The following is a 16,967-nucleotide window of genomic DNA, read 5'->3' as shown; positions in this document are numbered from 1 at the left end:
GAGAGAGAACTTGTCCCCGGAGGAAGCTTTCTATAATCACCTGGATCCGGTCATGCTCTAGGGGCCATAAGGAACAAACTACATGGTAAAAATTTCAGTAATTTATATCGATTTTAAGCAATACTTTATATACAAGAAAAAAAAATATATATAAAAAATAAAATAAAAACATGCATAGTCCAGCGTACAATGTTCAAAAAACAGCATCTGCATAACAGAACAACCAAGAGGGGAGGGGGAAAAAGAAAAAAAACAGAACACTGAAGTTTTAATACCATGTACACTTTTACTCAGCATGAAAACAGCTGCTGTCAAGACAGTATTTCCACCCCTTCCCTGCCAGAGGGATGAAAGAATCGCCTCTCCCATCTGACAGCAAAGTGGCTAACAATGTCATAGGTTAAGAAATGCTCCCAACGTCTCGTCACGCGTTCTACCATTCTGTACAATGATTCAAGTCTTTTTTTTTTTTTTTTTTTAAGTTTTGTGTTTCCCGCCTTGTTTTGCGCCTATTCCAAAGGGGTAGAACCAGCATGATTTCCGCACTGATTGCTCGGATCTCGATTCTCTCCATTGTTTTTTTTTTTTTTCTTTCCTCTTTTTTTAATACACAGTTCAAAAAAAAAAAAAAAAAGTTGCGAGGGAGCAGTTTTCCGTTTTTCATGCCCCAGCCGTTACAAAAAAATAAAATAAAAAAAATAATTATAATAAAATAAAGGGGGGGGGGGGGGGGGAATTTTTCTAGAGAGTGGTGAAATCGGATTGCACGATTTCGGCTTCGCAGAAAAAGACTGTACAGGGGGAGAGGAGGGGGTTATGCTGGGAATATCGGGTGGAAGAGCTTTCTGATGTCTCGGGTTTTTTCTCCCCAGAAAGGGGAAAGTAAAGTAAACCATGACAGTTTTTTGTGTGTTTTTTTTTTTTACAGCATCCTTCACCCTCTTTAAAAGCGGTCCAAAAAAATAAAATAAAAAATACCAGATTGGAAAAGATCGATGTAGTTACAAGTGGCAAAAAGTGAAACCTCGTCCACTACTTTGTTTTAGGCTCTTGAAGCTGCAGGAGAACACCCCCCCCCCCCCCCCCCCCCAATAAGACAGTCCTCAAAAAAGAAGAAAAGGATATAATTACACACGTCAGCGTAATTAAGAGTTCACCCCTTCACTGCCAGACGCAATACTGCACCGATCTGGCAGGGAAGGAAATGTTTCACCCCCACATGTAGAGCGAGGATGAAAGAAGGGTAGTTCCCCTCTACAAATCGCTCCTGGGCCGGATATTCCCCTTGTCAGACCAGGCAGTGGAGACATCTTAAATGTTGGCCTTCTGGTCGGCTTTCAAGAGAAAAAAAAAACAAAAAAAACAACAAAACAAAAAAAAATTCTCCCGATACACAAATAGGTTCAACTGTGTCGAAACTCAGAGCAGCCACTGACAGTGCCAGAGAAAGGTGAAGGCGGTGCTCAGCAGCGCTCTGCCATCCTCTCCAACAGTGCCGGCATGGAATCTGGCAATGGGCGGTGGTCTCAGTCCAGACTGAGGCCCGGTGTCCCTGATGTGCAGACCAGCAATGAGTAGGCAAATAAAAATTATAACAAAGTCCATTGAGGGGTGGAAGGAATGGGGGAGGGGGGGGATAGATATTTATATATTTATATTTATATATAACAAATGGGGGGCAGAGAGCGAGACAAGAGCCCCCCTTCCCATCCACCATTGCAGTTCTCCAGTTCGCTGCATATTTTTATTTTTTTTGGGGGGGGGGGGGGGGGATGCTACAATCCCTCAACAAATTTTTCCAAGGTATCCCCTGAAGTATCTCCCACAAGAGACAAGTCATTCGTCAGGGCGCCACGGTTGGGAGGGTTCAGCTGGGGAAGCATGGCGCTCTGTTCGGGGTTTCCCAGGTGGCCCTGGTCTAAGGAGGTTCCTATCGAAGCTGCCAGGCCAGGGTGAGGCGAGCCCGTCTGTGGCGAGACGTGGTGAGGAGAAGGCTGCGGCTGTACACGGGGTGAAGGGCTGGAATGTGGAGGCTGCGACTGAGGGCGGGGAGACTGGACGGGGGCAGGCGAGCGCACCTGATTGCTCAGGGAGGTGGCAATCTGTTGGCCAGGGGGAAGATGAGTATTCGGAGGCTGGCCCGTCAGGAGATGTTGCTGAGGACTCATGGGATTAGGCTGGCCGGAGGAAGCAATCTGCTGCTTGAGCTGCTGCTGGATCCGTAATGCTTGCTGGAGGGTTGTCGGTGTCCCATCTGTGCCCAACCCTTGCTGTGCCATCTGCGGCATCTGTCCCATGGCTCCACTCTGAATGGAGAGGTGTTGCATACGTTGTTGCTGTAGCGCTTGCTGAGACTGTGGGTACCCTCCTTGTGGTTGCTGGAACTGCCCGTGAGCTGCCATTCCACCTGCCATGCCTGCTCCGCCCTGTTGCTGCTGCATTATCTGCCGTCGTAAGATTTCTCGATACTGCGGGTTCATATTTGCTAGACTGGGATTGTGACCTGAAGTCATAAGGCCCATGCCCTGGCTCTGTGGGTTCATCCCTGGCTGCTGCTGAGGAACATTGGGCCTCTGCATCCCAACTTGCATGGGATTCATGTTCTGCAGACCGGGCTGAGGATGCATGCCGGGCTGCTGCGGTGGCTGTTGCGGAGCCTGCTGAGGCTGCATGCCGGGCTGATTGGCCACATATTTCGCAGTTCTTTGCTTAATAAAAGCAGCCATTAACTGAGGGTTCGATTTAAGGATGTTGAGCACCTGCTGTTGCTGCTGGGGAGAGCTGGGCGACTTGAGGGTACGTAGAAGGTCTTGCAAAGCGTTGGGCGATATGTTGCGTGGCTGCTGCTGTGGAACGCCTTGCATTCGAGGCCCAGCCACTACCTGCTGGGCAGCAGTCATTTGCATCACGGCTGGACGCTGGATACTCTGCTGTAATTGAGTCTGTTGAGGCATAGGATTGGCAGGCCACTGTCCTCCTGGCTGCATACCCGTGATGATGGGAGGGGGTTTGATTGGAGCAGGGCGTGGCACATTCATACCCATTTGCTGCAAAGAATTTACTGGTCCAACAGTTGGATTTACCATGCCTGGGCGTACGCCAGGCATGCCATCAATATTCGTAACCCGATACAGCTGCTGCTGTTGCTGTGCCTCCAGCTCTATCTGACGGGCGGCTGCAACAGCAGCTGGAGGTGGCTGGGTAGGAGGCGCTACGGGCAATGAATTTGATGGCTTCCCTTGTGATGCCACATTGGTAGGTTGAGGCCTAGCCACACTAGGGAAGCCTGGTGAGGCCATTCCTCCAGGAGAGGGCTGAGGGGCAGGCTGTGGAGTTTGTGGAGTACTGGGCTGTTGTGTGGGTGTGCCAGGAGTTGCAGGCGTAGGGGAAGGTAGAGGCTGTTGAGGAACGGTTCGTGTGTTCATGGTGGCCATACGCCGCCTCATGAGCTGGGCCTGCTGCAAGTCTGTGCTGTAGCTGTTGCTGCCGTAGCTTTTGCTTGATGTTGAGACAGAAGGGGACAGGACATTTGTTCTCCTGGCAATGCTTTGCATGGTAGCAACACAATGCAATAAGCTGCTTGCAGACAGGACACCCGCCGTTCGTCTTGCGCTTGCAACCCTTTGTATGCTGAACGACCCTCTTCATCTTCTGACATGAAGGCAGCGAGCAGTTGGCATTGCGACACTGGCAAGCATGCACCAATGACTGGATACAGCGCTGGATGCTCAGACGCCTTGATTCCTGTGGACTCTTAGACTGCGCTTCTCCTTGACCATTGCTCTCGTCATCCAGACCCAGGCCCCACTTGACCATCTTGTGCTCATGACACTTCAGGTTGTAACAGTTCACACACAGATCATAATCCTGAAAAAGGATGGGAGGAAGAGTTAGTCCCTTTACAGCACAATGTACTGCACCGCACACAGCAAGCTTACTTAATAAAGGCGCCAAATGATTGCTCACCTCACATACAGTACAGTGCCAGCGCGTCTCCACGTGGTTCTTGCATTCGTTACAGGTATACACAAATCGGTCTTGTCCCTGTGTGTGCAGCTCCACCAACATGCACAGCGTGGACCACTTGGATCGACGCAACGAGGAGAACTCCCAGTGCTTGTCACGGGCCAGAGTCAGAAACTGCATCACGCCCATCCATCAAGTCACAGCTCAGAAGTGGATCCGGATCCACAATAGGAGGAAGGGAGTTGATCACTGGACCCGCGTAGAAGTGGATCACAAAAAACACCTACAACAAGAAGTCAAAAATATTACTGACCAAGCAATGGATGAATATTCAGAACAGATGCAACTCCGTTACCGCCATGACTTAAATAGGTTGTCTGAGATTTTAATATCCCCAGGATAAATCAATATCTGATCAGCGAGGGTCAACTCCCTGCACCCCGCCAGTCAGGGCACAGTGCTTGGATGAATGCTGCAGCCTCTTTCTAGGCAAGGACACTATGTCCATCGCTCACACGGCCTATGTGCATCTCAATCCCATTCAAGTGAGTGGGATTGAGCTGCAATAGCCAAGCAAAGCCATTATACGACACATGGTATACTATGAAAAGGCTGCAAACATTTGTCAGAGCCCTGTGGACCCTTTAAACAGGTACTCGTCGGACGCCCACTGATCAGAAATTGACAACCTATCTTAACAGGTCGTAACTATTACAATCCCAGACTAACCCTTCGAAATAAAGCAAAATCTCCTCAAAATTGACTAAACACAGGACATTCCAGAATCAAGATCCTTCACGCCATCCATTGACTGTACCTCTTTATGCTTCTCCATGGTGGCATACAGCTTCTGGCTCAGATCATTGCACACATTGGGCATGCTAGTTTTCTTCTTGTTAGCCCGGCTCATGCTGCTTTTATTCTTGTTGGTCTTTTTGTTGTTTTTCTTCTTTGCATTCTTGCTGTCGCCCTGGCAGCCCTGCTAAATGCAAAAGTCACCTTTAGCATTCATGGATTACTGCCACAAATATCCCGTTAGACCCCCCAGCATAGTTTGCCCCACCTCAATCATTACCTCGGGGATCTCACAGGCTGCTGTGCTCTCCTCCTTTTTCCGCTCTTCTTCCTCCTGTTCTAGTTCTTTGATGCTCTCTTCCAGCACATTAGGCCAAAAGTCCCCTTCAAAATACGGAAGCTCCTTGGCACTGGTAAGGCGATCCTCTGTGGCCTGCTTAAAGATGTCCTGTATGGCAAAAGCATGACGGGTGTTAAAGAAACGATGCTTAGTAAAAGAAGGGATTTTCCAGTGAAAACCATTTAGGGACAGGTTAGTCTGATAGATCATAATTTAAGCGGCAGAGGTAAGGCTGCTTCAGCTGAAAGATATGGAAACTAAAGAGGAGTTTGTAGTCACCGTGTATAGAGAAAAAAAAATTACATAATGAGCAAAAAACACAACTGCACCCTCATTTATCCCATTTACGATATAAACTGTATTCTATGGAAACCCCCTCGAAATTTACCGTACCTTCTAAAAAGCCTAAACCATACCTTGTAGTCATGTATAATACGCTCTGCGAAAGCTTTATCCAGCATCTTTTTGTACCATTCCTGTAAACGTTTTGGTTTTGGAATTTTCTGGTCAGCTGGGTGACAATGAAAGATATAATCATCTCCTTCACTAGGGGGACAGGCCCAGATATGTCCTGTGACATAGCTAAAAGAAATGAGAGAGAAAGGTCGAAAATAAAAAATAAATCCATAAACAACAAAACTAACCTACTAATAATGAGGTGGGTGGTTAAAAAACAAAAAAAACTATTAATTCAAATACTATGCGATGAGTTCAAGGCATATTTCCATCTTACAAAGTGATGGCATATATTAGGATGTGCCATCACTTTATGACTGACTGGGGTCCAACATTTGGGGACACCCACTCATCCTGTGAATAAAATGGGAAGCAGCACTGGTTTAGGGGCTATGCAGCATGCGGTGCTACACCAGTGCTGTGGCCTAGTCATTCTCAGGATCTGTGGGGGTCCCAACCAATCTTAGTGACACTGCTATCAGTTTTTAAAATGGGAACACCCTTTTAATAGAGAGGGTCCCTTTATTAGCCAGATCAAAGAACACGCTGGATAACATCCCATGTCATGCATTGCATGGACACAATACTTATGTCAAGTGGGCATGTAGGGCTTTGTTTCCCCGGTGATTGTGGCGGAAAAGAGGGGAACAAACAGGTATGGGATCACTGGAAGTCCCGGCCGGGTACCTCTTGTAATCCGCTTTCTGTTGGCTAAACCATTTAACCCTTTATTTTACTGGTGTTTGTGATCACTCATATCTATATGACCATTGAAATGAAAGATTTGGAGTGAAGGAAGGGTTACCCAAGTTTCTTCACATATTCCAGATAGCCAATGAGTATCTCATGGTAAACCGCTGTTCGAAGGCTGCGTGGCCGGAAGAAGTGAATACTGTCCAGGTACGAGATGTACACACGTCTGCGGAGAGAGAGCGAGTTCAAGATAAGACAAGAAACCGCAGCACATCTGCACCACTTCAGAGGGACTGCGCCCGTATGATGGCACTGCAAGGCTTTATACAGCGGATGGTATAGATGTGGGATATGCACAGACCGGCTGTCTTATATACCTGGTGTTGGGAAGCGGGCAATCTGATCCGTATTCCTGAACATGCATCCCAAAGAAGCACACATCCACCCCATCAATCTCCTCAAAAGCGAAAAGTGCCTTAGTACGATAAGGGAAGGACTCCGGCATCTCGCCTGTGTCAACAAACCTTGAAAGGGAGAGATCAAGACAATGGATTAGTGATAACAAAAAAAATATATATATATTTCAACTAAAAAGGTGCACATACAGAAAGATCCGTAACTGTGCAGCCGGCTCAGCCATCAACTAGAAATGGTTTACCTGGATTTCATGCCGGGCTTGACTTCCACTATCTTATCAGAACTGGCCACCACCTTGACTGAAACCTCTCCAGCTTCAGGATGATTCTGCCGCCGAAGGAACTTGTTAACACGGTCCTCCAGATGACTTCCTAGTCGAGTTGACTGGAGTCCTGAAGAAAAGAAGAAAATCAACCCATCTAAACTATGTGCAGGTATAAAAATCATTTTTCATATACAGGCACCATAATCAATGCAGATGGACCCAAATCAGATCCACTTAGGAATGGGGGCCACATTACATTAAATTGGCAACAATTTCAAATCACTCACTCTTTGAGCAGAACTTGTTCTCCTTCCGTGCCCTTCCAGTTTTCTTCAGACAGTTATCACAGACAAATCTGAAAAGCAAAAAAGGTTGCGATTAAGCCCAAATCAATTATAAAGGCAGCTTTCTGGGTTATAGCTATTGACTACCTATGTTCACCATTTGCAGCAGCCACAGAAGCACAGGTCCATTCTGAATAATGGCATTCAAGCGAAGCCGCAGTAACATGGCACGGCCACTACGCAGAGAACGGAGCTGTGCTTACAGCTCCATTCTCTGTGGCATTTCAGGTGGCGGAAGCAGATTGGTGGGGCACCCAGCACCAATCTGATGGCTTATCCTAAGGATAGGTCATCCATATCTATAACCTGGAAAACAACTTTAAACCCCTGACCAAACGTGCAGATATAAAAAAAAAAAATATGCAGGCGCTATGAGATCGGGTGCATCAACCCAGGAACTTACCCAGATGGCCAAATGATGTCAGAGTGTACCACACAAATCTGATGCATTTTCCTGCCACATTCTTTACAATCCACAAACCTGAGGAAGACGGAGCAAGGAGATTAGAAAAGCTGCAAGGATGCATTGGAAAAATACCAGACTGCAGAAGTGGTACTCACGGCTCAGGATCCAGCATGTCGTTCTTCTTTTTCTCAAACTGTTCTTTGGAGATTGTCCTGAATAAAATTAAAAAAAAAAAAAAGCCGCCTGGTCAGCCTGTTACTTGTGTGCACCTATCCTGCCTCTCTCATACAGCGCCTACAAGCACCCTATATACAATCCAGCATACATAGTTCCGTTACACAACAGCTCAATGTCACCATAGACAACACAGTACGGTTTTAAAAGTGGTATAACTTACGTTTGAGGCTGGGTAGGATCTTCTCCCAGAGTTACGTTGTCCCCCTGAATCTCAGTGAAACACTTTTCACAAAAGTGATACCTAAAATCGGGTAAGAAAGAAATGTGCATTACAGCCAGAATATTAACGAAAACTGCATTATAATGGTGATCCCTAGGATACACCTATAATTCATTGTTCTTGGGATCTTGTCTAAGGGCAAAATCGCACTGCGGTGCTGCACTATTCACATACAGTTACCCAACCTACCGTGCAGCATACTACAGGACCAGAGGATAACTGACGTACACTATGAACAGTGCCCTATGCAAATGCACCTGGGAAGATGAAGTATAAACTTCTTTATTTAGAGCATATTAGCCCAAAACAGCAACCCTTTGGCAAACAGGCCTTTCTCAAGCTGTACATGGCCCTGCGTGCTGAAACGTCGCTGTTCTTGACTACTGTGCTCCGAAAAGAGCAGCTTATACTCTACCAGGAGGTGTCTTGGATTCTCTCTACAAGATGAATTTCCTGTGTGAATTTAGGTTGAACCCCAGTCCACAAGATACCACCACAAAATTAACCTGGCGCACATTATCTATATGGGTATACTAATGTAAATGCATCAGCATAGCCATTCATATGGCTCCAAAAAGAAACCGCTCAATAGACGGAATGATACCTGCTTTCTAGACAGAAGGACACTACTTCAGGCCTGGCCAGGTGACAGCTGACTGTTTGCACAGTTATCTAGCACCTGATTTAAAAGCAACGCAGAGGGGAAGTTACCTGTTCTGATAGCTGAAGTAGGCGGCATCACGAGGGATTGTACAAAGCTGCTTCCCGTAACAACACAATGTCTGTGGGGAGAACTCAAACTAGGGGGAAAGAAAACACAGATTTTTAGAAACTGAAGTTCCTCCTCATATATATATATATATATATATAAAGCAAAAACCATTCAATCCACAACTTACCTTCCGTCCACAGCAGTAGCCCAGTGACTGCATAACAGGGTCAATCTCCTGCTCGAACACCTCGGCAAGCTTGGTGCAGTACTTGTAAACCCGGGAAGTCTTGCGGTTATACAGCCAGGCATTATTGAACATGAGCCACACGTCATCCACATACTGCCATGGTTCCTGGTACTGCCCCGTATCAAGTTTCCGCTTTATGGTTGACAAGTCCATGGGGTTCTTCACAATATCGAAGTAATCCTAAGATCAAAGTATCGCGGGGCATTAGAACGTGTGTCAAATTAATATGGTTTACTTTTAAAAGCTTAGAAATGCAAGGACATCAGGCAGTTTAGGGGGAAGGGAGGCAAGGTGGTCACTTGGCTCTATAGTGAAGCATCCTTGCTGTAGTAAATAAACCGCATCATCATGGATGAGGTTCTTACGTTACTCACTGGTATGCCCAGTAACTGAGGATCGACGGGTTGCCGGAAAGGCAATGACTCCGGATCTTGTCGATATAGCGCTTCAAGGGTAGGCATCAAGGCTTGGCGTAGCTCCTCTGGTTTAAATACTGAAACCAAGGAAGACAGAAAACATATTTGATATCTTGACGTTTACAATGTCACAGCAGGTATTAAAAAAGCTTAAACCCTTTCTTGCACTTACTCTTTTTCCGTGGCTGAGAAGGCGATGTGGACGGAGGTGTAGTGTTACTGCTTGAATTCTCTTCCTCTTCCTTGGTTTCTACCTTTACCTCTGGCTTCTTTTCCTCAACTTCCATTGGTTCTGTTTTTGTCTCTGTTCCTTCAACTGGTTCTTCCTTTACCTGAGCGGGTACTTCTTCTTCCACCTATAAGTTATGGATAGAAATCTTTGATATACATCTCTTCGGTTAGGAACGCCTATGTAGGACGCACTAAAATAAATGTCATGAGTCTGAGGCTTACTAACGCCTACACCATAGAGAGATGTAGGACAGAGGATGCATCCAAACACCTTGTTGGATTCAGTGTGGTCGAGATGCAGACCTAAGTCCTAAAAGATGGCAACAGGTATTAGTTAAACGTAGGCAGGTCTAACCGACCATCAGACATGTATGAAAGTGTCCAGACTCTTCCTTCTGGGTTAGGGAAGTTGGATTTCAATATGCCCAATCCTTTTGTTCTCAGGGAAGATAGGCATCCGCTAGAGGGGTTTGGCAACAGCCCTGTCACCACTGAGAACACATTCAAGCTTAGGCGATCTGTTCAGCTATCTGAAGTGTATGGTCAACTTGACTGCGAAAATTTAGCATGATCAGTAACATGTCATCTACAGGCATTGGCACTCGTAATAAGAAATACAGCACAACCAATGCTCAGAACGATTGAGCTAAAAATTACCTCTGTTTTGGGCTCCATTGGGTTCTCACTAGGCTCAGACTCCTCAGTTTTGATTTCTGGCTTGACATCATTAACTGGATGATCAGGGGCTGATTGGTTGTCTGTGCTGGCTACCGAGGCAGGAGTAGGCACACGATTCTCAACACTTGCAGCTGCCTGTGAAAGCTGAAAACACAACAGCCTTTTCAGCAGAAGTTCATCTGCACAGATTACGTGCAAGTATTATACGCAAGTTCCAGCTAACAACCACTAACATGGCGGAATATGCTGTTAAAATTTTGGTGCGGACACCGCATCAAGATTCAGACGGCGGCTGCGTGGTGCCTGCCTCCCACTGTTTTATACGGGATGCAGCTCTGCATTTCTCAGCCCAGTGGTTCAAAGCTGTGACAAGAAGGGACATCCCATCTTGGTGTAGTCAGCGGGCAGCCGCCGAGCGGAGCCACAGTGGGCGTCCGCTTGTGAATTAACTCCATTCAGTGGAGCTAAGCCGCAAGCAGGCCCATGGCATTCAGAATGAACAACCGGGGCGGTCTCTGGCACAGTATATGCGGCAGATTTTGACAGTCAAAACTTGCCGTGTGAATAGACCCCGAGATGTAATATACTTACTGGAGTGCCAGGAGCTGCTGCATGTACAGATGTTGGTTGCAGCTGAGCTGGCTGGGGGGTCGGCACAGATTGGCTGGGCACAGGAGTAGGAGGCTGTGGAGTGAGCTGAGCCTGGGCAGCTGCCTGCACCGTTGGGGTGCTCTGCGTCTGCATGGCGTTCGGGACGGAGCCAGGGGTGGGTGCTGGGGTTTGCCCTGCTGGTGGCAGCGGAGTGGATGGCTGGGCTGGCGCTGCTGGCTGTGGTGGAGTCATGCCGGCTGGTGTTGGGTGCTGAACAGGAGGCATACCAGCAGCAGCAACAGAAGGAGAAGTCTGATGGAGGGGAGACTGGGAGAGGGCCGGCCTTGGAAGCTGACTGGTTTGAGGGCCCAGAATGTTCATGGAGTTGCTGATTGGCAAAGATGCAGTGGGCGCCTGTCCCTGCTGGTAAAGTAAAAAAAATAAAATAAAAAAAATAAAAAAATGTTCACATCTCATTTTTGGCGAGTTTTCCCAGACATATATCCCTAATGTTTGCCACTGTATAGCCATACACTGACCATTGACTCCCATTGTAAAAATTCCATGCCTACACATAATATCCCAGCATATGGCATCATACTCTTAACATATGCTGGGTACATAAGAACCTATGGACAAGTCAGAGATATATATTTAAGGAAAACCTCTCAAAGAAAGAGGAAGAAAAAAAAATTGCACTCTGAATGTATATGGAGCATTCCTTACCTGTGACACCGCAGCCGCTGCTGCCCCCGTTTGCCCTAGTGTCACTCCTAAGCCTCCATTATTGGGCTGAAACTGTCCTTGTTGCAAGAACTGATTCTGAGTCTGTGCTGGACCCATTAGATTATTGCCATGTGCGCCCATCATGGTCTGTGGCTGGGACATGCGGGAAGGAGACATTGCCATCTACGGGAAGAAATAACCAATCAAACATTTAACATGACCCCTACATAAAACGGTTAAGGCATGGCGAGTCCTGGGGCACAAGTTACTTACAGCCGGCACCGATCCCATGTTGTTCATTTGTGTGGGGTGGTTGAGCGGGGAAGCTGCACGGGGTCCCATCGGAGCAGGAGGAATCTGTACATTTCCAATGGGCAGGTTGTTAAACTGATTCATTCCTGAAGAGGGAAGGACAGACTTTTACTAAACTGTAAATCAGTTGCAAAAGGCTTGCATCAAGTATTAATGCAGCATGGATAAGCTCATCCAATCTTTTATTAAAGAAACACGCCTTGCAGAACGGATACACTGCATTCCTAGATGTTATGTACTTTAGCTTTCATCAGCCAAAAATCATCCTCGAGAGGTTTAGATAAAATTGGTTGGCAGAGCAACAGTTAAAATATACAGGCCTGAACTGCCAAACTCCATATCAAGAGTAATAAGGAAAAGAATCGTAGTACTAGAGAGCATTAGGGATTGTTACCTGAAGGCAGCTGCATCCTGCTCATAGGAACCGGAGACATTTGGAGTGGGCCATCTAAGGAGGAAACAGAAAAAAAAATTGTGATATGCCATCTTAGATCACAACATGATGGATGCGACTGGTCCATATAGTCTTCAGACTCCATGAAACTTACTGGCTGGCCGGACAGGCTGTGCTTGGCCAAGAGCAGCAGCTGCCTGTGGAAGAGCTGGAGCCTGTGTACCAGGTGTCTGTAGAGAGGTCTGGTTGCCCAGAATGCCTTGTTTCTGCAAACGAGACCTTCGCTTCTCTTCCAGTTCCTTTTGGATTTTGTAGATTTTTTCAGCGAGTAAATGGTAATATTCGTCCTGGATGGTAAAACACAAGAGACTTAGTAAAGCAAATGCAGAAAGCATCCGAACCCATGTCTTCATGAAAGACTACAAACGAGCTAACGTTCACATTTACATAAGTGGTTTCCAACCTGTTGCTAATAAGCATCTGACAATCGATGGGATGCTTCACCACTCCCTGATACGTGTATATCTGACTAGCCCACGGTCCTCAGAAGGAAGGCACCGCAGCAGTAGTTATGCACTGGGGCCCTTTAGAAGGGGTATTCCCATCTCAGACAATGGGGGCATATCGCTAGGAGAGAGCTACACCGAGAACAGAGCCATGAAAAAGTGGTGGAGGGCGCACTTCAAATGTGCAGCCACCCTCCATTCATTTCTGTCGACCCCATAGAAATGAATTAGAGAGGTGGCCACGCAAGAGCAGTGCACTCCCATTCGCTTCTATAGGGAGAACGCTTGGCGGTGGCTGGACTGGGGTCCTCGAGCCACCACCTTCCCCGCTCCATTCTCGATATACGTGTGGGTCAGACAATGCGATATGCCCCCATTGTCTCAGATGGTAATACCTATTTAAGTTTTTCCCAGAAAAGAACCGCATTTTTATTTGAATAAGGGTGTATTCACACGGCCATTTCCATTATGCAAACCACAAAACATCACTTCCCGCATCACGGTGCAGACCAATTGACTTCAATAGGTCAGCGATCGACAGCCAAAGATAGGACCCACATTTTGTTCCGAAGATAGGACACTGCCTATCTTTGGCCGCAATATGCGGATCACGGACCCACTGAAGTCAATGGGTCTGCGCTGCGATGCGGGGTGCACACAGCTGGTGTCCGCAGTCCGCAAAATATGGACGTGACAGTGTAAATACACCCTAACTATTACAGTTACCTTTTGAGCACCACTGTGGAAAATGCTGAAGTGACCCCAGGTCTGGCACAGAGGTCAAACCTCCAAGTACCATAATACATCCTAGAGAGAGGCCCCAGCATTACAAGAGGCTTTTAACGATTTGGTCACATACCCTGCTATTGGCGGACTCGTACATGTCACCCTCCACTTTCCGGGCATAAGCCACCAGATTTTCCATCCGCCGATCTTTCAGGGCTGCAGGGTCAGGAGTGGGGAAGATTGCTTGGACTCTACAAGAGGAAAACCAGTGACAGATCTTCATGAGAGTCCATGATCCAAAACACCTCATAACTACTGTGAAGATTCACACGCTTTACTTACAGTTTGTGAACAAGATGGTTTCGGAGGTCCTGGGTCACATGCTCATGCCAGGCTTTCCTAACCCCTGTTGAAGAAGGTGGTGCTGCTGTAGGCATGGTACCCAAGTTGCCAACAGAGCTGGGATTGTTACCATCACCCAACAAGGAGCTGCAACAGGAAACAAAAATATAAGTTACGTGGGATGTTCACGTGAAGGGGTTGTCCATGCATACACGCCGGCCTATTAGGACATTGGGAGTGGAGAGACGCACCTGCACACAGGGTAAGACAGTTGCCTCAGCATCTGTCCGATACCCGGAAAGCATCGTGCATGGGTCCCATTAAATAGCACCCATGCAGACCACTCGCTGGGCATCCGATATCTGCCGCGGGAACTCAACAGCCCAGCATTCAGAGGTGTCTCTCCACGCCCGATGTAAGATCAGACAGGGGGGTATGCTAGGAGAACCGGCCTGTAATGATTGACAATGGCTTACACAATACTCAGCAATGCATGTCTGACAGCACAACGTCTTCATTTCAGTTACTATCTGTCATGATCACTAGATTTACAGGGAGAAACAAAAAAACGTGAGTTACTTACTTTGTATTTGCCAGTGCAGTGGGAAGAGAAGCTTCATTGAGCAGGTTAGTCTGTTGTTCCGTCGCCATTCCTCCAGCGGAGAGGTTCATCTGATTACCACCTAGATGGCCAAGAGAAGAAGATTCTTAAACACATACAGGGCAATCAGCTCACGCGTAGACTGGCTGCAACATACAGAGTCCAAGTCACACATTAGTTACAAACCCTTACCCAGTGCGTTGATGCCACGTATCTGCTGATGAACTTGAGACTGTGCTTGCTGCCCAGGGCCCTGAGACTGGTTACCATAAGGAAGACCCAGTGCAGCATACGCCCTTTGCATGGAGCTGGGGTCAATTGGGTTGGGGCTGCTGAGGGTAGGAGTAGTCTGTTGGGTTCCTACTGCCCCAAGGGGATTCTGAACTCCACTGGAAGGAGATCCAAGGAGAGCTGAAAAGAGAATTGCGTAAGCCCATGCAGTCCAGGTAAAGACAAGATAGTTCAAGTATATGCAGGAGAGCAGGGGTTATGTCAACTGTACCTATTCTACAGCAAAGATTTTGGACAACTTTACATAGCTTGGCCAACAGCTAGTCCTCCCGACACCCCTGTTCCCATACACATAGACACGTGCCATGTGTTCAGAGGGGAACGAGGAATAATTCAGCGTCAGACAGCGGTGCCAGGATCTGGCATATTCAAATCTAAGATGTCCAATCTGTCCTTAGTTATCGGAGAGTCGGGAAAGCCGCCATACACATCAGATGTTTGTCCATGTAATGTGCATGTATATAGCTACTTCATGGCAAGGGCCAAAGACCTGACTGGTAACCGCTACCCATCAGAGACTCACGTTGCTGGTTCCTTTTGTCACTGGCATTCTTCAAAGGGAGGCACACCGGACAATCATGCCGCGTACAGTTCTTCCAGTGAGAGATTATCTGTCTTGAGGAAGCGCAGTGGGCGACTACAGAAAGGAAAAAAAAATAAAAAATCATACTGTAAAAAGGGCGACTCCGGCTACTCTCATACATACAAGTCTGCGTGTACACCTGATGAACATGCGCACACTATGAAGCCGCTTACCCTGGCAAGCTTTCCCGGCCTGACAGTGCGTCATGTGATTCAGCACGTTCTTCATGGTACGGCAGTGTGGGAGGGCGCAATCCCGCATCTCACCGTTAGTTTGCTCACGCCGCTGACATTTGTGGGCATGCAGCAAGAGGACCAGTTGCTGCTGGATGAGTTTGCGCTTTTCCGGGTCGGCAGTGGGGCCGGTTCCCATCGAGGGCGTGGTGCCGATGCCAACTTGCTGAACCTGCGCTTGCAAAGGAGACTGCAAAACAAAAATGGAGACTATCAACCGCATTCCTGATATTAACGTCATGCAACGAACGCAGCGTATGCTCTTACAACTTACCATGTTGGGAACATTTGCGACGGGTGAGCTTTTCATATCAGAAGGGAATGGTGGAAGGCTATTTGCCATGGCAGGCTTGTTGGGAAGCTGAGGATTTACCCCCTGGGCTCGAATTTGTTGCCCCGGTGATTGGTTGAACGCTTGTCCAAAAGGGCCGTTGTTGCCTTGGAGTCCCATCTATGGGGGAAGAAGGAAAAGTGTAAAGCAATGGTACGAGAATGCAAAAAGTTGCACAAGGATAATCAAAACATGAATGAGGTCCATCTACAACCGGGATTAGACAACCTTCAGCACTCCAGCTGTTGAGAGACTACAACTCCCAGCATGCATACCTGCTCTGCTCTTCTCTGAACTCCCATAGAAGTGAATGGAGCATGCTGGGAATTGTAGTTTCACAACAGCTGGAGTGCCGAAGGTTGCTGACCCCTGCTCTACAAGCATCTTACAAAGCAGACAATGTATTAAGCAGTAATTCTGCCCCGGGAGGATAGCATTTATCTGTATGGAGGACAAGCAGCAGAATACAGAAGCTGCTGAAAGGGTGGTCCGACTCAAGACACCCTCGCCAATCAAGCACTGCTGCCTCCTCCGAGGCCTGGGACATCACCTGCACATGGCTTTTGAGCCTGCAATACCAAGCACAGCCACTATACAATGGATGGCACTGTGCTTGGTACAATATGAAAAGACCACAGCGCTTGTCCAAGTACCGCTGCCCCTTTAAACAGGGAGCCGGACCCCAACCGATCTGATATTGGCGACCTATCCAGAAGACAGGTTATAGCGTATAATATTTCAGTTCCAGACAACGGCATGCTGTCAATGAACATCTCAGAGAGGCTGTCAGGATGCGAGCAGCCCACTGACGTCACAGGCGGGGCAGTTGTGGCACAGTGGTCAGCAGTTTCCATCAGTGCCATAGACTCTGAATGGAGCGACCTGACAAATGCTCGACCACCATTCCA

General features: G+C 47.4%; 1 protein-coding gene across 1 annotated transcript in view; it reads right to left on the bottom strand.

Moving 5' to 3' along the window:
- Nucleotides 1-266: 266 nt before the first annotated feature.
- LOC122944439 (CREB binding protein) overlaps nt 267-16,967 on the bottom strand; it is a 41,042-nt gene continuing 24,341 nt past the window's right edge. Inside the window, 31 exon segments of the mRNA XM_044302710.1 lie at nt 267-3,464; nt 3,466-3,867; nt 3,967-4,140; nt 4,142-4,249; nt 4,784-4,945; nt 5,042-5,209; nt 5,518-5,683; nt 6,363-6,476; nt 6,628-6,774; nt 6,909-7,059; nt 7,220-7,287; nt 7,680-7,757; nt 7,838-7,894; nt 8,080-8,160; nt 8,851-8,939; nt 9,039-9,278; nt 9,473-9,591; nt 9,687-9,870; nt 10,403-10,567; nt 11,015-11,437; nt 11,741-11,923; nt 12,014-12,138; nt 12,447-12,500; nt 12,601-12,793; nt 13,812-13,929; nt 14,021-14,167; nt 14,604-14,703; nt 14,814-15,032; nt 15,436-15,549; nt 15,669-15,918; nt 16,003-16,179. Of these exon segments, the coding sequence (XP_044158645.1) occupies nt 1,776-3,464; nt 3,466-3,867; nt 3,967-4,140; nt 4,142-4,249; nt 4,784-4,945; nt 5,042-5,209; nt 5,518-5,683; nt 6,363-6,476; nt 6,628-6,774; nt 6,909-7,059; nt 7,220-7,287; nt 7,680-7,757; nt 7,838-7,894; nt 8,080-8,160; nt 8,851-8,939; nt 9,039-9,278; nt 9,473-9,591; nt 9,687-9,870; nt 10,403-10,567; nt 11,015-11,437; nt 11,741-11,923; nt 12,014-12,138; nt 12,447-12,500; nt 12,601-12,793; nt 13,812-13,929; nt 14,021-14,167; nt 14,604-14,703; nt 14,814-15,032; nt 15,436-15,549; nt 15,669-15,918; nt 16,003-16,179 (6,465 nt within the window). The 3' untranslated portion in view covers nt 267-1,775.

This window comes from Bufo gargarizans, chromosome 8 (assembly GCF_014858855.1).
Source record: "Bufo gargarizans isolate SCDJY-AF-19 chromosome 8, ASM1485885v1, whole genome shotgun sequence".
Classification (NCBI taxonomy): Eukaryota; Metazoa; Chordata; class Amphibia; order Anura; family Bufonidae; genus Bufo; species Bufo gargarizans.
Note: the sequence above shows the minus strand (reverse complement) of the source record. Positions and strands in the feature narration are given on the sequence as shown.